This window comes from Acomys russatus, chromosome 10 (assembly GCF_903995435.1).
Source record: "Acomys russatus chromosome 10, mAcoRus1.1, whole genome shotgun sequence".
NCBI classification, from domain to species: Eukaryota; Metazoa; Chordata; class Mammalia; order Rodentia; family Muridae; genus Acomys; species Acomys russatus.
Genome location: NC_067146.1, coordinates 17,960,985 through 17,982,982, shown reverse-complemented (window position 1 = coordinate 17,982,982; position 21,998 = coordinate 17,960,985). Strand labels below are relative to the sequence as shown.

General features: G+C 38.9%; 1 protein-coding gene across 1 annotated transcript in view; it reads right to left on the bottom strand.

The window, feature by feature from the left end:
- The window catches only part of Slc13a1 (solute carrier family 13 member 1), an 84,592-nt gene that overhangs the window by 49,859 nt on the left and 12,735 nt on the right, over positions 1 to 21,998 (bottom strand). Inside the window, exons 2-6 of the mRNA XM_051152475.1 lie at positions 17,916 to 18,044; positions 6,144 to 6,280; positions 3,792 to 3,979; positions 3,123 to 3,180; positions 2,994 to 3,042 (exon numbers count right to left, since the gene is read on the bottom strand). Of these exons, the coding sequence (XP_051008432.1) occupies positions 2,994 to 3,042; positions 3,123 to 3,180; positions 3,792 to 3,979; positions 6,144 to 6,280; positions 17,916 to 18,044 (561 nt within the window). The remainder of the gene's footprint in view (positions 1 to 2,993; positions 3,043 to 3,122; positions 3,181 to 3,791; positions 3,980 to 6,143; positions 6,281 to 17,915; positions 18,045 to 21,998) is intronic.

Genomic DNA, 21,998 nt, shown 5'->3' with positions numbered 1-21,998 from the left:
TTGTTTTCTAAAAGCCTATTCTTCACCCCCCCCCCAAAGAATCCATTATAGCTGAATTTAAATTATTATGGTGTGAAAGACCATAGAATCTGCATTTAAAGTTTTGTTTCTCTTTCCTAAACTTGGGTATCAATCTGTTGCCTACAATGTATCCTTAACTGGTTTAACTTTCTTAATGGGAAAGTTTTCCTCCATTTGTGTTCCCCATCCCAAACTACTGTCTTCCAGTCTACCCTCACCTAGTTTACAATACCAGAGACATTTACTATAATGATCTCTCATTTTCAGGGTCTGATTATTCAGAAATTTTAAGTCATGTTCAGATACCTTTGCCTTTCACAATGCGTATACATCCCTAAGCAGAATTTGCCATGCTGCCTGCTAGCTTCAAGCTTTCTTCCCACAAAAGAATCTCCCATCTCCATGCTAGGCTCAAAGAATTGCCTGTAGCCTGGCCCAGTCATTTTACTGCTTTCAGCAAAGGCATCCCGAAGGCTGTGAGCCTTGCTGAGTTGAGCTTTTGATAAGTATACTTGCCACAGACATCAGAATAAGTCGTAGAGGCTTTGCTTGACAAAGTTCCAGAGACCTCTGACTGTCCAGCATGATCTCTAGACACCCAGAGCAGCTGCTGAGGCTTTGCTTGTCAAAGTTCCAAAGATCTCCGGCTGATTTCCACTGCCCCCAGACATCATGTATGGTCCAGGTGTAATGATGTTTAGAAATCTGCTATTTCTCCTAAAACTGATTTCTCAGCCCTAAGGAAAATCATACAGGGAAAACTTTCCCACAGAGAATGTTGAAAGAGGGCATCTGGCCAAAGGCTTGATACAATGATAGAGTTTTTTGCTCTGGCTGTGAGCACCCAAGTAGAAACTGCATGTAAGAAAGTTAAGACATTGACGTAACAGCAGTACCTGACTACATACTGTCATTTGTAGAAATGTTTCTTTAGAATCTGCTTTGAGAGCACTAGAAGGTGGGCTTGGAACGTCATGCTTTACAGATATTTTATAATAGATGACTCCTTGGCAGTCAGCACAGGCTTGGATAGCACATCTGTTGGTTTGGGACTGGGAGTAAGTCAAGTTTTTGTTTATTAGAGAAAATTTAGCTCAAGTTATGTTGCTATAACCATCTTGTAAATACAATGTCTTTAGGCCAGGGAAAAGCAAGTAACAGACATGAGAGAGTAAGCTAGAGTGAGGCGGGTAACAGCAGGTAAGGAAATTAGAAAGATGGGCAACAGCAAGCAAATAGAGAACCAGAAAATAAAGTTCTCCTTGGCTTTAAGACCTTCAGCTTGTGCCACATACACCTGAGTCACCAAGTATTTATTTTTCCTCCGTTCCTCAGCCTCTCAACAACTACCTTCCTCTAGGTAGTTGTTCAACCAACTGTTGGTTTCCCTTAACCAGCCGTTCATCACCTGCTTAATTCTCCCTACCGCAGATCCGCCTCTCTTCTCTCCTCTTCGTTACCAGAGCTGGTCTGCGGGAGCGGCATATACTCTCTGATTAGAGTGTCATTTTCTATTTTCACCCACTGTATTCATTCATTCCTTAGTTGCCAAAGATAAATATTGGACACCGACTATGTTTCCGTTAGAGGGATATGCTGAGGTAAGCATCCGAATAAGCAGACCTGTTCTCACAGACCTGGAATCTGCACTCTTCTCTTGCAGGTGTTCACCTTCCCAGACTCAAGCATCTTTACTTCACACCCTTTCTTCATCCTATGCTCATAGCAAGCCAATTGCGCCACTCTTTGGAAGGCTTGGCTTCTGGGTGAGCTTTGTTGTAGCTTTTGTGTCTGCTTATTACTGTTTTGCATTCACTAGACTGAGATATTTTTAATAAAGCGTAGTCACCTTTTAACACCTCTTCCTACAAGGCCCAGGACACGATGGATAGCAAATCAATTCAAACTTGAAACTTTAGGCATGGTGCCAGAAGGCCAGCTTGCTGAAGATGTCTGCAAGTAAGTTACTGGCTGTACGTACATTCTTTAAGGACTTGTTAGTTTTCACAAGAGTATACAAATTTCATTTTCCAGTGTATGCTTCTATAACACACCTGCCTCACGGTTCATTTTTAATATTTTATAAGGAAACTTTTATCCTCAAAGATAAGTGTTTTCATAAATATATATATATTTTTTTCATAGAAACCTTGAGGTAGACACAGCTAATGGTTTAAACCTTTTCTTACATTTATTTTCTCTTTCCAGAAGACTCACTCTTTCTTTGAAATTTCTATAAACTATAATGTTCCTTTTCCAACTGAGCTGCATGCTAATGTGTTATACAGCCCAGGGAGGAAATATATGCCTGCTCTCCTCTTCTTAATGTCATGGTTACTGTAGGGCTTTTTCTAAGTAGGATTATTTTCAGTAGTCTTGAGAAACTCTGCTCCTGGTGCAATGTCGTATAATGTTTACATATTGATTTATTCTAAGGAAATGGAGTGTATGGTTCCCCTTCCTCTCTTCAGTGTCTACAATAGCCATTACTCCTTTGCTTGTATTTGACAGAAGCAACTCATAAATTCTGCATTGATCTTTTAGTGGCAAGGGGACAAAAATTACACCATCACTTGTAATTATATGAAAAATGGTGTTTCTAAGTCTGTAATCTGGAAAACCAGGGATGAGGCTAATGAAAGCCAGTATAAAAACAGGTCAACAAGATTTAGTAAGAACTGAAAGAGTATTTTGCGAGTAGAACTGTGTTTCTTTAAACTCAGTTGGCTAATTGCCATAACCAAGATTGTAACAAAAGGGAAAAATGATGATGTTGCTGTACAGAGCCTAAAATAATTCTTATCTGGATGTCTATTCGGGAGAGCTCATCAAACCCTTACACCGAACGTGGACATAGTCATGCAAATTAATTTTATATGAGAAAGTAGCACATTTTAAAATAGGTATGTATCCAATTACAATCCTAATATAATTTATGTAAAAGCATTTAGAAAGAATCGAATGTAATGTACCTTTTCTGTCTCCATCTTGTTTGAAACTTTCTCTGTTTCATTGCTGCTTCTGAAACATAAATTGACCCAGCTTGTAATTTCATTAAAATGTAATTTGGAAAATCCTTATCAAATATCAATAGTCTTTACCCTGGAGCTGGTTTTGTTTTCTCTTTTCTTTCATTTATTTCTTGTCCAATAACAGTTTCTGTAAAATATTAAATGAAAAAAATCCAATTAAGTGAAGAGTTACCATTGGGTCTGCATGTGTGCGTGCATGTGTGTGTATGTGTATGTATGCATTAGAAGACAGAAGTATTCTTTGAAATTAAAAACAAGCAAGATCACCTTATGCCAATATAACATTTTTCTTTTATAAGCACAAATATCCTGCAACGTCTTCCACTGCATCAGAGCAGTTCATCAGAGTAAGAAATACGAATATGGAATTTAATGCTGTACTGTACCCAAATAGGATACAAGAATTAAAGACCTGTGATTTATGCAGGAAAGCCATTCAGGAGAAAGGAGAGTACCCTGAATGTCTACTGATAAGGACACGAGAACCCTCCATTGGGCTGGCTGGAGGGTACAAAGGCATCCTTCCTTTTTATGCCAGAGAACATATTTAGCAGTTGAATTAAAGGAAAGCATTTGTAGAATTCATGTGAGTAGATACCAGGCACTACAAAAAGAGTGAGGCTAAATTCATCTCATACATTTATGCATACTTAATTTAAAATCTATCCCAGCATTCTTGAATTTATGTCTACTGCCCAAATGACTAGATCTCACTGTGGCCATATCAATACATGATACCATCTATTTCCAGTCCATGGGCGGCAGATTCATTGAAATAAGTCATCTGAGTGGCCTCGGCCTCTGCTTCCGCACTGATGATCTGCTGTGCCACAGCCTCCACGATGGGCATCACCATGGCAGCAGTGGAGGTGTTGCTAAGCCACATAGATAAGAAGGCAGTACTGCTCATGAACCCCAACGTCAGCCTGAAATGAGAGAGTCTTTAGTGTGGAGCTGCGCCGCCTAGCTCATGTAGCCCTCTATATCCAATGGTAAAAGACATTGTTGGCGAATAGGAAACTGGGTGTTTTATAACACAGAAGGTGAAGTGTCTGCCCAGATGGGGAACTCTGAGTTTAGTTATATAGACAGAATCAAAGTGAAACATGTAAGAATACAGTTATTAAGATATGCATCCCCTTAAGGGTACAAGGAGAACATTATCTTCAAAATCAGAAAGGTTGGTTAATTTTAAACCTAACTGCAAATTGGTATATGACACAGCAGCCTGCAGGGTTACCCTAATATATGACACTTTTTTATGAATGGCTACTTGTCTTTAGACCCAAGTAAGATCAAAGCGCATCCAACTAATGAGAATCTCTTGCTTCTATTTCATCTTTTGGGCATATCACTGTTAGTATGTGCAGCAAGCAGAACCAGGGTCTGGATTAATATTTAATAATCTCCATTCACCCATTCACTCTCCTGGTTCAATATATAGTAGGTGGAGAAAATGGTTACAATCTCTTGAAAAAATGAAGTTTCAGAATTTTCTATAGATTTTATTCTTTATGCCCTCCTGAACCAAGCTTTTCTTCCTGTTGTCAAGGATTAGATTTATTACTTGTCTTCTCTTATGAATAGAGTAATTCATCCTTAAATAACAAATGTAAGACTTTGGGACTTAAACCATTTCTATAAAATTTCAAAACATTTCTTGTGGGGAAGGTTAATCTGATAGGAGGTACCAAAAATAATTCCCAAGCAGATATTTCTATGAATTGCCAATTATGAAATCTCCTTTCTGAAAATAGACCTATATAAACAATTCCATGCCATGGTTCAGACCTGAGTATGGTCAATGCTTTCTATGTGTGAAACAATGTAAAACATATTACAAATACATTTAAACAGAAATAACTCTCAATTTAAAAAATGAAAACGTTTAACCTGTAGTATTTGTATAATGTATAGCTTTTCCATATTAAAAATAATTATCATCAGATAAAGCTTCTACTGGTGAAAATGCCTTAAACCAAAAGTCACAGGATGATGTAATTCACAGGAGTCTTGCCTTACTGTTCAGTGCAGTTTCCTTTCTCCTGGAGTAATGATCCAGTAGTCAAGAAAAATATTTCTATGATGCCCAAGAGGAAAAAGCACTATTCCAGTGTATTTGCATAATAAATATATTATAAGGAAATATATTTGTATAATAAGTTCTCTAAGGAATACATTTTTGTCAAATTTGTCCCATATATATCATGTATTCATGTGTCATGTTCATATGTGGCATGTGAGTCATGTACATAGACATGTGTTCATGAACATGCATTTACAGTATCAGTATTTTAGCAAAGCAATTCGCTTCACAGTGATAAATGCAGAATCTCTTGATGAAATTATGTAACATAAGTCAAACTTGCTTATTTTCCAAAGAATGAAAAGAAGAGGGAAAAAAACCACCTAAGGCTTTAGGGTAAAACATTATGTAAATGATTATGACACTGGAAATGTCCCTTAGCTGGTGTCCGTGTTTATAACAAGAGATGAAGCGGAACCCAAGTAGCTAATTAATTTAATGGAATAAAAAACATTCATTTCAGTGAAGGGGAATCACTCTAATGAGTAATTTCACATATAGGAGAAAATTCTCAATTGATTGTTTTATTTCACAACACTTGATTTGAAAAGAAATGTGTTCACCTTGGAATTTTTCTGCACACACTTATATTTTTCCAGTAATGTCTTTGTCTTTGGTTCATAACATCCTCCGTGTTGATAAAGAATGCTCTTGGAGGAGTTTTGAATATGTAATCAGCCAAATAAACAAAATGAGATTGAAATCTACTCTGAAGTCTATCAATGTCTTTTGCTGAGGCTCGAGGCTCCTCTCACCTTTGACTCCAATGGTGCATTAAAGGTGCGAGAGCTGTGTGCATTTATTCCAGTCTCCCTGGAATTTGACCTGCAGTGAAAGGAAAGTTGTTGTTTTCCTCCTACCCCTCACGCACGTGTCACATCACCTTCACGGTCTCACAGCTGCCCTGCTGCCCAGGCCATTTCCTGCATTACTTATTTGGAACTTGCTCTGCACAGAATGATGCGCTGAGGTTGTCATCCAGATGCGGCGAATGCAGTACTTACCAGGCTGGGTTCACACCCACCATCATCACCATCCTCAGAGCAATCCTTCTGTGCAAATTCCATTTCTCTATTGATGTCGCTAAACAGATGACTCCAATCAGCAGAAGGTGAAAGTCTTTGAAATAGGAAGAAGCCACCTGAAATTGCAATTAAACCCACAATTGTGTATGTTGGTTGGGGGAATTATGTACAGCAAACACACTCTTAGGCTACTACTCTTAGCCATGACCTTCAACTATGTCATTTCTATTGTGTCAAAGGCCATGTAAATGTGTTTGAATACAAATTAAAATATTATCTACAGTTTTACCCAGAAATAGCCCGATTTTAAAGCATAGAGGGAAATGTACATGCATAGGACAGTAGACTTTAAAATATGAGTCACTTTGTACAAGCGGTGCTATGCTTTTATTTTTTCATCTATAAATTGTTGCTTTTACAAGGTCCTATAGCAGAGTGCCAATGACTGAAATGTCAGAAAATTCCACATCAGCTCCCACCCTTTCAGCTCTTCCCCTCAGCGACCTGAATTCATGTCTTTGTCACTATCTGCTTTCTGACAACCATAGTCCTCCTTCATATTTTAATGACTTCATCTTTAAACTTATGTGTTATAAAACAAATGTCCTTACCTAAAGACCACAGAGAGAGTAACACTGTGTCCAGGCACTTTGAGCAACCATTCGCCACAGTAATTCCAGAGAATTCCCCACCGTGTTAAGAAGAGATTTTCCCACTCAGAGAATTGTATGTTCGATCAAGTTATAATCTCAACTCTCAGCTCTTAAAATTCCACATTCCCCGCCACATACACACAGACTTTCACCAAATCTTTTTATAATGATTCATCTTACATTTGTTTAAAATGTTGTCTAACCTCTTGCCTGTTTTCAGAATGTCTTTTATCTTGATACATTCACCTGTGATTTGTTAGAGACAGTGCCTCATGCACCTGATATTTTGAACTGACGTTAGGAAATGCCTTCTAAAATCACAAAGCTGTGGTGAAAGGAGGGGATGGGAGAAAGTATCCCTTCAAAACCCTGGTAATATGGCAGGGGAAGGATAGAGCAAAATTATCTGAACACTATGAAAAAAAAGAGAGAGAGAAAAGAAAAGAAATTCTGATGATGTTTTTGAAATCTTAAATCATATCTTCACTTGTCACAAGGCTAATTTGATTTCAGTAAAATATGAAAGTTGATACTATCCCTTGGGATTAAAACAGACAGATACTTCCCTTATGCTTTGGAAAGCACTGATTTTTAAATGTATTTTTAGTGTATATTATTTCCTTATATTTGATAGTTATTCGGTGATAACAAATAATATTATTTAATTTATTACTGTAACCTTGAAAATGTATCTGTCTTATATCCTAAAGTGTTAAAGGAGCAGAGAGTGTGAAGTCACTGACAACATAGGCACACTGAAGATGAGGTAAAGGAATTAAGTCAGGAACAGAAGGACAAAATGTGTGAGTTCTCATAGGTGGAAACTAAGACAGATGCTTTCATAGAAGCAGATATAATAGCGGTCAGTAGAAATTGAAAAGAAATGCAAAAAGAAGGCAGGTTAGAAAGTGGATAGCAAGAACTGGTAGAACAGAGGTTTAAACTCGAGTGTTCCCAAGCACAGTGGCTTAACTAGAGTCCACAACAATGGCTTACGTCTTTTAAAGAACTGAAAGAGAAGAACTCAAAGTTTTTTTTTTCTTTTTCTTTTTTAAATTTTATTAATTTATTCATATTACATCTCAATGGTTATCCCCTCCCTTGTATCCTCCCATTCCTCCCTCCCTTTCGTTTTCCCCTTACTCCCCTCCCCTATGACTGTGACTGAGGGGGACCTCTTCCCCCTGTATATGCTCATAGGGTATCAAGTCTCTTCTTGGTAGCCTGCTATCCTTCCTCTGAGTGCCACCAGGTCTCCTCATACAGGGGACGTGGTCAGCGCGCAGTTCCGCCGGAGACACAGAACTCAAAGTTTTACAGCGCCAAGAAGTGGAAACTGTTTGAAGGGCTGGAGAAGCTCTCAGCTGAGACAGAGGAAACGAGATGGCTATAGTTTCCTCCCCTACCAACGTCTTCAACGCGCTGGGATTTCCCAGCAGGCCCTGCTATCTTTCTGACCTGCCCTGTTTCTTTTCACTACAACATCATGCAACTGCTTCCTTAACGCCGTGTTCCCTGTCTTTCCCCTGAGACCACGTGTCCACCTCTTGGCACAAAGTAGGAAGGCCGTAAGTAACATTTAGTAAATTAAAGCAGAAATAAAGGTGGCAGTGATTTCTCAGCTTCTACCTTCCAGATGTGCTTCTTCTGCCCTGAGTCTCTCAGCTCCCAACCCTGTGCCATAGTTTGACATAACTGTTTCATTATGCTGATTTTCTAGTGTGTCTGTTTCTGCAAACAACTTCCCCCCACCCTCTGTAGTTTTTTCCTTGCTCTCCTAGAAAATGTTCTTGGCCGACTTTGAAATATTTTAAATCTGTCCTCACAATTGTATGTACTCTAGAAGGTTCCATGAGTGCTCTTCTTGTTTTATACACCCAATGGCATACCGTAGAGATGTAATTCCTGTCTGCGTGTGACTAACATACACACTATCTAACATAGTAGAGATCAGCTACAGACTTGCTGAATAAATAGTGAGTACAAGACTGTGCTCTTTGTATCCTGGCACAGAAGTCCAAGTTCCAGCATGTAAATCCAAGAGACACTGCTGGTTCCCACAAACATCTAAAAGCCCAATAAGTCAAATAACACCCCTCTTCTCAACTAAATAGCCTTCAAACACTTTCTTCCTCATCTTCTGTTCAATACAAAGTAACACTCTGACTATTCTGTTGCCTAAGTCAAATTTCAGATTTATCTGAGATTTTTTTTAATTTCCAATATATGTACGTGTTCTTTTTACATTCTCTATTTTCTAATATATTGAATCTTCTCTATTTACACATGATTAGTTTAATTAAGGTCCCACCGTTCTTTTTCTAACCCACCCAGTACCACTTTTAGTCACTTTTTCAAAGTGTGAATCTAGTCAAGTTATCGACCATTTTATGCCCTTTCAGTTACTTCTGTGGTATCTAAGACCAAATTTTATATTCTCCATTTGTCATACATAACCTATCAAAATTCAGGCTCATTTCATCTCCGGGCTCAATCTTTTACCACCTCACCCAATTTCTTTCTCTATATAGATTTCCCTAAACACAAAAAATAATTAGATATTTGCTACCAAGTTAGGCTGGAATAGCCTAATCTTCCTTCATAGATTAAAATAGATGTTAATTCTCCAACGATTCCTTCTCTGGGACCTTAAGCTGGACTGCATGGTATTTCTCTGTGTTATGACAAAAATAAGTGTATATTATATGGATTTTTTCATTTAAACTCTTCTTTATTGGACCAGGTAATTTTGAAGATAGAATAAATTATATTGATCAAATAGTTATGAACATAGCATGTAAATAGCCCATACAGTTTGTGTCTAATACTTAATTGCCAAGTCCCTAGGTTCAAGAATCTTGAAAGTTATTAAATGAAAAGAAGCAAGTTAGCAGAGAAGGCACGATGGTATTGTGGGTATATGGGAGATACTTCTTCAAGGTATAATTAAAATTCAAAAAGTAAGTGACCAGTTTTTCCTTGGAAATGTGGGAAGTTAATCTGCAAGACTTAATACTTGAGTTTTGAAAAATGCTCTTAATTATTTTTTTAGTTTTGCTAAAAACTATTATTGGTTCTACTTATTAAAGAGGGTAAAAGGAGTTCCTTCGTCTTTCATGAATGAAACATCCAGCCAATATCTGTATGGCAGAAAGTTAACCCTTAACAGACACCAAGTCTAATGATATGTTAAACTTTTGGTTTATTTGTATGTACATGCATGCACACGTGTAAGTATGTATGGAAGCTGGCAGAGGGTGTTGGAGCCCCTAGAACTAGAATTACAGGCAATTATGAGTGGTCCAGTGCAAGTTTGCAGAACCATACTCTGATTATTTATAAGAGTAACATGTGCTCTTTGCTCCTGAAACATCTCCAGCCTCTCTGCCGGTATTTTGATCTTTTAATTTTCATCCTCCAGAACCCTGAGCAATTAAATTTCAATTGTTTGTAAGTTCCCAGCTTCAGAGAATTTTGTTATTTTGTTTTAGAAGCTTGAATGAATAATTCGTAAATGTAAAATCGTAACTCCGCTTAGAGTTACATAATACAATCTCACACTATCTTTCTGTGTTCGTGCCAGAATACCAGTCAATTGTGTAATCACGATGTATGTATTACCTGCAAGTTAGTCATTAGTAGCCTTCTTGCTTATCATATTGATTTCTGTGGTATCAAAGTATTTATGTTAAGTAATTCTTATTTTATCTACCTATTTATTTGCTGAATTGTCAGCAAAGGAAGATAGCAGGGCATCGAATATAGAAGAGAAGATGAATGCTGGAACTATGTGAGAGCTCTGAAGTTCACAAAGGAAAAATTCATGGTCCATATAGGGTTCTATCAGCAGATTTGGGGCCATCTCTGGGTATCTTCAAGTGTTTCTCCAGAAAATGAGGGGAAACTATTGCACTAGAAGGCGATCAAAGACAAGATCGTCATAGCTCTGAGATGTTCTTTCACGGGTCTGAGTGGAGGGATGCTGAGAAGGGGCTCCATGTAACTCTGGCTATCTTAGCACTCACGGCATAGACAATTCTGTCCTCAGACTCACAGAGAATCTCTGCCTCCGGGGTGCCGGGATTAAGGATATGTACCACCATGTCCAGCAAAATATTGAATTACATGAGGGATTATCATACTTTTAAAAGGCTAGGTACTAAATATTTTATATTTTTTGAGTTACATGGTTTCTATAACAATCATTCAACTTCATCAGTGGCATGCAAGAACCAAAGGCAATATATAAATAAATGGCCAATGTTGCATTGCAATAAAACTCCACTTTGAAAATTAGGTACCAAATGGATTTGCACTCAGGACTGTAGATTGCCAATCCCTTACCAGCAAAGTATGGTCTACTTTGTAAACAAATTCAGAGGTTAAGCTCTTTTCCATTTGCTATTATAGATTCTACACTCTTTAGTTTTTCATAAAGATCACATATATTTGATTAAGAATATGTGTGTGCAGCCTAACTGTCAAGAAGATAACAACAGAGGATATTCTTGGGGAGTAGGGATGTGGCCCAGCAGCTAGAGTGCTGGCCTGGCATGTGCAGATCTGAAGGAATGCATAGAGCCCTGGGTTTTAATATCAGCACCAAGTGACCCAGAGCCCGGTGCATGCCGATAGTCTCAGACTTGCACCCAGAAAGTAGAAGCAGGAGGAAAAGAAAAAGGTTAAGGTCGTCCTTGCCTATATAAAAAGCTTGAGGCCAGCATTGGATACATGAGGCTGGTTAATAAGTAAGTAAGTAAATAAATAAACAAATGGAGGAAGTCTTGGTGATTTAGGAATGACACTGATAAATATAACTATTTTAAGGAAAAATGGATATGTCAAGTAAAATTCATGAGATTTAACATCTCTTTACAAGATCAAGAAAGTTACATTCCGGCCCCCAAAATGGATTTCATCTAAAAATATGGAATTTTCCAAACAGCACACCTGGGTTCCTGCTGAGTTAGATAATGTATCAGCTGAGCAACCTTTGCACAAATCAATAAAACACACCCACACACGCACACACACACAAAAGGTGGTTCTGCACGTTGTCTGTGAGCTAAATAAGAATGTCTCTTTAAGATATGCCTCGATGGCTAAAATTAATATGATTGTATAGTTCACTTAAAATACTTATGTAAGGGCTGGAAAGATGGCTCAGTTGTTAAGAGCACTGACTGCTCTTCTAGAGGTTCTGAATTCAATTGCCTGCAACCACATTGTGGCTCACAGCCATCTATAATGTGATATGATGCCCTCTTCTGGCTTGCAGATGTACATGCAGGTAGAGCAGTGTAAACATAATAATAAATAAATAAATCTTTAAAAATGCTTATTTAAGTTGTTTTGTTAAATTCAATGATCACATTTCTGGTCTTCATATTAACTCACTTACTAGCAAATTTGACATCCTGGTAGTTCCTTCATCATTAAAGGATTTGCTTCATTTGCATTTTAGGGTTTCACACCTTTCTGGTTTTCCTTTTATCTCAGACCCCTTTTCTTCTGGTCTCCTTGCCTAACACTTTCTCTTTTCATTAACCTGGTTTTGGTTTTTATTATTGGTGAGTTTTGTTTGTTTGTTTTGCATAAACTTAAACCTGTAATCTAAGTACTCTGGAGGCAAATTTTAGGCCAGCCTGGTACCTTGTGAATTCAAGGTCATTCTACAATGGGTGGGAAAAGCCAGTCTCAAATAAAGAAAAAAAAAACGTGGAACCCTAAATTCCAAATGAAACAACCTCTGGAGCTTACAGAGTCTAACATTCTACTTTGATTTTCCTTCTTTCTCTTCCTTCGTTCCTTCCTTCTTTAATGTTCATTGGAGCGTAGTGGAAGTTTTGGGTTCTTTAAAAAACTGTTATGTCCTGTAAACAAGTTTGTATTTTAATCCCAGGTGTGGGATATGAAGATGCTTTTAGTTTATCCACAGCTGACAGTTGCCTCCTATGGCTCAGGGAGGGGTATGGCCTTTGCCAGCTGAATTAGTGAGATTCTGAGGACTCTGGGAGAGTATAAATACCAAAGCTCAGAGAGAGGACGGGCACTCCAAGAGACAAGGGATATTTCCTGGAACACTCTGAGAGAGGGGAAAAGGAAGAAGGCTCCTGGACTGCTGGGCTGCTGAGTAGCCCGAGGCCTCAGATTGGTGTTGTCCCAAATAACCCAATGGCCCTAACCAGCCAGGACTAAGTCTAAAGAGGTCTACATCCTCTTCATTTCTAACTTTCTTTCTCTCCTACCTAAGGTTGGGGAGTTGGAAAGGAGGTAAAGGCGTTAAGAAACCCTATTAAGAACAAGGCTAAAAGGTAGTGGCAACATTGGTGTTTTTCCGGCAAGTATGTCTCTGTGATGACGTCAAAAACTCTGGAACTGGAGGCACAGACAGTTGTGAGCTGCCCTATGGGTGCTGAGGATTGACCCTGAGGCTTCAGGGAGACCAGCTGGTGCTCCTAACCACTGAGCCATCTCTCCAGCCTCCGTTTCAATTGCCTGTCTTCGATTACTTTCCTAAGTGAACTCAAGTAACAGACTTTAACTAACATCTGTCTGCTGATGACTGTCATCTAATAACTCCAGGTGAGCCTATCTCTTAGGAACTCTGAATGTCTGGTAAGTGATAGACATAGTCACACTCCATCCTCAGTATGCATACTCAACACCTGCACTCAGATGCCCAAGAAGCATTTCACATGTACACACTCAGCACTGAATTAATGCTTCAATTCTTAACCCACGGCCAGCCTGCTCCTTCCATTCTAAGTCCATCTAGGTGGGATGCAGCTGCAGCGCTCTACTTGATAAGTCTAAAACCTAGGCAGCACCCTTGCATCTTTCAACTGAATGACATATCTAATGGCTAAAGGAAGTTAGTTGCTTTTTCTTTCAAACTTTATCAGTAGGATAGTCAACATATGTGTCAGAGCCCTGTTCTGAGTTACCAAGGTTTCCACCTAGCTTGTAGCAGCTTGCCTGTCTCCTTTCTGCTTAGTTTCTTAATACAATAGCTCAAACTGTTCTTTGAAAATCAAAGACAGATTTATCATGTTACATTTTTGCTCAAAATTCTTCATTAAATTTCTACTTCCTCAATTGGTAAATGCTTGCCATGACATTCCTTGGCCATAGCCAAGACACATCTTCTCACAGCCCTTCCCTGATACTATCTCCAGTCGATTTCCCACTAAATCCTTTGGTTGTAGTCATACGCTAGCTATTGGCCTGGCTTAAGGTCTCTGTACTGGGTGTTTCTCCTTTAAGAAGTGGGCATTCCTCAGTACTTAAATGGCTATCTTCCTCATCTCCAGTAACTCTTTATTCAGGTAAATAGATTCTTTTGCCCTGATAGTGAATTTTTATTAAAGTAGACAGCCCTGTCTAAATAAAATCTATCTAAACCCCTACTAATCTTCATTAACTTTATGCATTTTCCCATTATTATAAGTTACATTTATTTTATATAGGTGAGTATATGATATATGCATATGTGTCCACATGTGTGTGCAGATGACTGTGCCTGAGCATGCATATGTAGAGGCAAGAAGTGAGTGTGCAGATATCAGTGAGTATATACCATGTAACTCTTTCTGCTTCTGGGTTAACTCACTCATTATGATCATTTCTAGCTCAATCCATTTGTCCACAAATTTCGGGAATTCCTTGTTTTTAATAGCTGAGTAGTATTCCATGGTGTAAATGATAGCAGGCTACCAAGAAGAGACTTGGTACCCTATGAGCATATACAGGGGGAGGAAGTCCTCCTCAGTCACAGTCACAGGGGAGGGGAGTAAGGAGAAAATGGGAGGGAGGGAGGAATGGGAGGATACAAGGGAGGGGATAACCATTGAGATGTAATATGAATAAATTAATAAAATAAATTTTTAAAAAAAGAAGTGGGTATCCACATCTTTCTCTATCACTCTCCATCTTATTTTCTGAGACAGGTGCTCTCACTGAATCTGTAGTTTAGCAGTTGTGTAAATTGGCTTCCAGCCATGCACATCCTATCTCCCGCCTCCCCGTGTGTGTGTGTGTGTGTGTGTGTGTGTGTGTGTGTGTGTGTGCGCGCGCTCGCATGTTTGCTGGGAAATCTAAACTTATATCCTAGTATTTGCATGTCAAGTTCACTGACCACTGAACCATCTCCAGGTCCCACTAATTACATTTTTAACAAACTATTCAACTCATCTACTTATCAAATATATTGTTTACTCTCTCTATTCTTCTAAAATAAACACTAAAATTTGACTATATTTATTCATAAAAATTTCCCCAAGTTTTATTTATAAATCTTTTCCAAGTGTCTGGCAGGTGCTACCACATAAATATTTATTGAGTGACTGAGTGAATCTGTATTATAGCATCTATATGTGCATAGATTTTTTTCTCATTTTTATTTGTAAATGTATTTTCAACTATAGTAATAATAATATTATGTTATGAAGATCAAATTGGCCACACTGAACTAGTTAGCAGCTTAGATTTAATTTAACAGCATAAAAGCTCAATGGCTGTTGGTATTTTCAATAACAATAATGTGCATAGCAAGGTTTGGATATTCAGCACTGGCTTTTAAGTATGCAAATAAGATTATAAATAAGGTGGCGATATGTTTAGTGTTCTCCACTTCAATGAAGATACCTATTCAATGATAGATTTGATATTCAAAACTGCTGACATGGGGTATAATGATAGGGTAATACTCTCAAAACTGTTGATATGAAAACTCATGGGTGTGTATCATCATTTGAACATTGTTTTGCATACTTTATTTGATTGTTCAACCCTGACTTATACAACTCATGTCTTCCTAACTAAATCTGTCCACACTAGCTTTGGTAGGATATTTACTAGCTAAAGGCTAATTGTCCTTTGTGAAAAAGGGACCACAAAACAGAAGAAAAGGCATAACCACTAAAAGTACCAAGTGTTCTGACTGCCTATATGTTCCAGTTCCCCTTAGATGATGCATATATTTGATTTTGCAGTACAGCAGATATTTCTAAAACAGCCTGTTTTTGTCAATATACTGGTTACATTAAACAGTACTTATTGAGTACTGCTTGGTAGCAGATTTTACATTTACCCACTGTGACAGTTATTATTATCAACTTGGTGGGATCTAGCATCGTCTGAGATGCAAGCCTGAGGAGATGCCAATGAGAAATTTTGTAGATTATGTTAGCCTCTAGACATGCCTGACAGGGGTTATCTATGTTGGGTTAGCTGAAGTAGGAAGATTTGCTTACTGTGGGCAACACCATTCTATGGACTCGTATCCTGGACTGAATAAAAAAGGAGAAACTGTGCTGAACCTAACATTTCCCCTGAATGAGGGACGGTACATCCAAACTGGGAGCCAATGTAAACCGTTCCTTCTTTAGTTTGCCCTTGTCTGGATACGTTATCACAGCAATGGGAAACATAGCTAAATCATTAGCTGCCTTAATTTTAAGTACTGTTGACAAATTAGTGTTAGTTCTGGAATGAGAAAAAAAAAGATGGGATGGTTGTGGTAATAAAGTTGGAGGTGGTAAGTTTGAAGAGAAGAATTAAAATCTAGAAATCATAAAGACTGGAGATAGGGTTTGCATTAATATTAAAATTCAAGAAATGTTATTGCACTTATGTTGCTTATTTGCAGAAGAGACATGAAGTAAAGTTGCATGAGTCAATGTAATTGAATGTCAGATTTGGTCTAAAATGAACTCCATAGAAATAAAAATTACCCTCCCCTGGGTGTTATTGGAGACCTACAAGCAGAAATATAGGAAATTATGTCATTTGTAGGGCATAAAATGGAGGAGACGCCTGCCCTCGGTGAGAGTTGTCCCAGAAGAATCTTTTTCCACCTCTTACACCCGAGGGCTGGTGGTGCTGTCGCCTTTGAAAATAAAGGGTTTCTGGACAGGTGCTGCCAGCCACAGTGGTACTAGCACTGCTAGCTCTACACCACAGTTACTCTCTCTGTTAAGTCTTCCCTACTCCATGGCACATTAGGCCACTGAAGAAACTTACATTTGGGGTTTCTGAGTCCTCAGAAGCTGAACCAGGACTAGTTAGAAAAAATTCTCAGTCCACATTAAGAAGATGTGAGCATCCAGACAGCTGCAGAAGGCAGAAGGGAAGGCAGGCTGCGCTGTCCGCCTGAAATTGAGGGCGTGCCTACGGACATCGCTGCTCTACAGTTGGGGCCACTTTAGGCAGTTATTTACTGGCTACCCGAGACTGAATAGGGATAAGTGTTCTGGTGTCTGGGCGTTTCGTGTATTTAAGGGGAAACTGAATTTATTTTCTTTAGATGGGCACCCTTAGACTGCATAAAGGTAAAAAGCAGCTCCCAGCATGAATAAACTCCTCTCGGCAAGAACAAAATAGAGTGCACATGAAAGTTAATTTGGCTTTATCTTTTGGAATACCAAGTTTCTGGGAGAGAAAACAGGGAAGGAAGCCTTTTCTTCATTAAAAGCACAAAGTGTTTCCTTTTTTATTTTTACTTTTTTCACCATCAGTTCAACTTCTGAGGAATAGTACCAGATTGTTCAGGGTGTGACTGAATGGCCCCTTTTGTTGGGAAAAAGGCATGAGCTAGAAATATCAACAAAAGATGGATCCACATTTCTTCTACAAACACACATGACTCAAGAAGCTCAGACCACTCTCTACCCTCTCCACCCTTCTCTCTCTCTCTCTCTCTCTCTCTCTCTCTCTCTCTCTCTCTCTCTCTCTCTCTCTCTTTCTCTCTCCTCCCTTCCCCCCTTTACTCTTCCTCTCTTCTTTCTTCCTCTGTCTCTGTCTCTCTCTGGGGTACCCCTCCCCCTTTCCTTTCCTTCTCCTCCCAATGTTCATTTAATAAACCTCATATAACCTAAAAAAAGAAAAAAAGAAAGAAAAAGAAAAAGAAGCTCGGACCTGTTTGTTCCTTGAAGACAGACAAACATGCAGAATCTCAGAGAAGGAATACTTGAAAGTTTGGAACGCTTACAAAGAAGCCTTATCTCAAGATCATGGCTCCCTTTAAAGGCAACTTTTCTCAAATGATGTCACCACATAAAATAAGTAATTGAGTTTTAACAGCAATGGAAGAACTTACACGTGAGGAGGGCAGGATCCCAAACATGGGAAACATCAAGCCAGGCAGTAGAGCTGTGATTGACAGGGGCAAAGCTTCTGTGATCCAAAGTATGGCGACAACAAAGAGGACATAGGCACATTGTGCTTCCTGCAAAGAACCAAGGCATAAACGTTAAAAAAAAAAATGAGCTTCAGAAATCATCTTATAAATCATAACCACTTTTGCTGGTTGGAGCTGAGTGGGAAGGAGCTGTGAATTTTTCTGCCTCAAGTTGCCGCCAAATAGTTGTTTTTAGGGAGATTGAATAAAAAGATAATAAACATGAAAAGTAAAACCTGGAAAAAAAAGAAAATTAAAACCTGGAAATTTTCCCCTATTTTCTTTACAAACAGAATGCCTGGAGTCAATTTCCTGTGCTCAAACTAGTGTACATAGATGTCTGTCTTTCCTCTCATTTGGTTACTCAAATGTACTGAGTATTGTTGGACTGCAGAAATAGGCAGCTGTCAACATTTCTTCACAATGTACCTCTTGTTTAATTGTATCCCTTTTATCTTCTAATTGCGCCTGCTTGGGTGGGACCCACATGCACATTTTCTAACCAAAAGTGGGAAATCAGCCTAGGGTTTCCTGTAGTGTGTCTTAGAACAAGCTTCTAAGCACACGAACTTGGAGGTGCAGAGGTATCTGCCTTGCTTTTTTGAGAATAGAAGCCGAGTTACTGTGGACAACACAGGGTGGCTCAAAGTGAACCTGAATGTAAATGAGATCTGTTGTTTGGTTTAGTCTAAAACTGCAGTTTTAGGGCACTTAAGGAAAGTGGTTAAATTTTATAACCATCTGTGACTTGTATAATTTGGTACCTGAAATGTACTCAGCAATCAATAAATGTTGTCATCCACTATATTGCTGCTTCGTGTTCTCCTGATGTTTGCTGCCCGAGAATTCTAGGCTGCATTTGGAAATTTACTGAGACTGTGGCTTGAGTTTTGATGAGGTCTTTTCTCTAGGCCTGTACAGTCCAGCTTTCCTCTCTGTATTCCCTGGTATGAGGCTTGATTTTGTGGGCTGGGCTTTTGCTTCCCAGCACCCTTGCTCTGTCAGTGAATCTGAGAGGCTCTTAATAAGCCCAGGCTCTGCCATATCTTCATTGTGTTATATTTTTAAAGGAAAAAGAATAAAGGTGTTTTGATGTTGACAGTTTTTACAGAGTCTGCCTCTGTAGTCTTGACAAACAATAAAACAGCAAAATAAAGCGGAGCCTTGACTGAATCCTTCTAACAGCTCTAGAGAGAATCTGTGGACACTGGTTTAATTTAAAATGCCTGTGTGGAGAGAAAGCTGTGTGTTTTCTTTTAATGATAACCCATAGATGGCCCCAAAACTTTTCCTTACAACTTTATGTTTTCTGACATACTTGGAAGAAGGTAGGTTTCAACAACAACACGGGCCCCTGACTTTCATGCTCCCCCATTCTGAGCAGCCAGTCCCCTGAGCCTGTCTGTTGTTTTTGCACCTCTGCCTCCGTCCAAGCCCATTAGAGGCAAGCTTGTTCCAGGACCAGATTGTTTTCGATGAACACAACTAGATTTCTTTCCTCTCTTCCATAAAGCTAGATTAAAGGCCTGTCCACCCTGGAAACACATTGGAGCATCCACATATAATGATCTGCATCAGGAAAAAAAAAATGGAAAGAAAAGAACAGAAAAGCCAAAATAGGCTGGTGAGTTCCAGTTGCCACTTCTAACTTCTGCCTTGGGTTGAGATTTCACCCTAACTTCCCTAATCTACTCAGATAGGGAAGCTTTGGAGACAGGCTAACAAGCAAGATTTCAACTGCCAAATGGTTGCCTTGCCTGGAAGATTGTCACCTTGTGACTGACGCAGCTTGACTTAATTGAGTCATCACCTTTCTGTTGCTTTGTTTTTATTTTCATATTTTTGATAATTCAGGATCTTCACTTTGTATTTAATCACTTTTATTTCTACAATCAGACTTGCTCCAATACTTTCTGACATCCCTCTCTATTTGTAAAGCCACCTCTTGAGCCAGACATGGCGGCACACACTCTTGGTCCCAGCATTTGGGAGACTGAAGCAGGAGGAAGGGGTGGGATGGACACCAGGAGATGGAAACTAGCCTGTTCTACACAGTATGTACAAGACTAGCAAGAGCTACATCACAAGACTCTCTCAAGACAAACAAGTCATCTTCTTAGACCATTTTGATGTTTGGACATGACCCTTGCTTCTCATGCAGCATGAAACTCTAATTTACAGCATTTATCTAGGTTGTCTACCCGTCAGCCTCGGGGCCTCCTGAAGGGCTTCTTTGTAAGTACTTCTACTCAAATACTGGGCACTTTACCTTGCTTAATGATTCGAAGTACTCGGAAGTCCGAGGAGCATACTCAATTTGTTTGACTGACATTAGTTCTTTTTCTTTATACGTATGTAGGAATTTATAAATCAGTAGATTTGTATTAAAATTCAGTGAATTTATGTCTTTACCTTAACAAGTGAGAGACTGGGTGACATTGGCATTATATTGTACAGGGCACTAATTCTCCAGATTCTTAGAGAGGTTATACCTTAAAGTGACAGCTGCCTTCTAGTTCCAAATAGTACCTCCATACCCCTTCTTCATTGTCTTCCCTTCCTGGATTCATTAGCATTTAAGTGGATTGTCTAGTAACCAGCCATTCTCTACTTGTATTGAGTTTCTTTCTTGTTTCTCTATCCTTGAGTTATCACATTTGCTCATTGGCTTTCTCTTCACATATCCCAAGTAATCTGTGCACCAGCAATGTTGGGATCATCTGGGAATTTGCAAGAAATGTTGAATGCCAGTCCTGTTCCTGGATATACTGAAACACGACCAGCATTTTCAAGGTGACCAAGTGATTTTTCTTTAGGGTAAAGATCTGAAAGCTATGGGACACACAATCATTCGGTCTTTTCTTCTCATGTACCTCTTGGTCCAGAATCTTGCTTTCAGGGAATGTATCCTTCTGCCAGGTGAAATACCTGGGTTTGTAAGCTGTTTGGAAAGTCTGACAATCCTGCAATGTGCAATTCAAAATTATGTCTCATTCGTGGAATTTGTCAAAATGATGTTTGAACATAAACTTTTCCATGTGAGTAATTCATGGGATTATAATTGAACCCTATTTCTGTTATCTCTGTAATCTAACTTGCTATAATTTGTAGGAATTTTCCATGCTTGAAGGAATCTGAAGGTCCAAAAAAGAAGAAAACAGAGTTACCCTTGTCACGGTAGAGTGAGGGAATTATTTTTTCTCATCTCAAGCCCACTCTCCAAAGTCTGGTAGAAGTTTGCAATGCTTGTGAGGCTGTTAGGATAAGCTGCGACCAAGGCAAGCAAGCGCCCTAACCCAAATCCTATTACAGAGTTAGAAAACATTCTTCAGTATTATAAATTTGTGAACAGAGAGACAGAAGCCAGAGTAATAGCTATTTTTATCTTGTTTGTTATGACAGAAAATATAGGAAGGACCTATTTGGAACTGTGACTATCACAGACTTCACAAAATGTTTTTAAATTTTGTGAGGCCATTTTCAAAATGCCATACAGAAGTGAGCAAAATGAAGGTGGAGAAGGAGAGATAAGAGGAAGGGGAGGAAGAAAAAAACGTCATGAACTTCCTCAGGACTAAAAATGCCACTGAGGTGTTCAAAAGTCCCTAGATGTTCTAAGTTCCCTAAGAATGTGCACCATTTGTCTTGGGAAACAAGGCACTCGTTCAGGTAGAGGAGACTGTTTTTTATATAGTTATTAAGGTGAAGGACATGCACTGTTCCTTAATGTAAGATGCCTGAGCTCTGGAGCTCTTGGCCACTCTTGAGCATTTTTCCTACCTTTTCCTACTTTTCCCTAGCACGGGAAGGTTCCCTTGCACTGAGTGTGAGGGAGACGCTATAGGTAGACACTGTTCCTTTACATTGAAAGCCCCACGCTGCTAAAGCTTTGGAGTGATCTGTTGTTAAAAGAGCCTTCAAATTTCTAAAATATTTAGGACAGTTAGAAACACTATCTAACAGTTACAGTTCTTTACTTTATCATAATGAACAAATACGGAT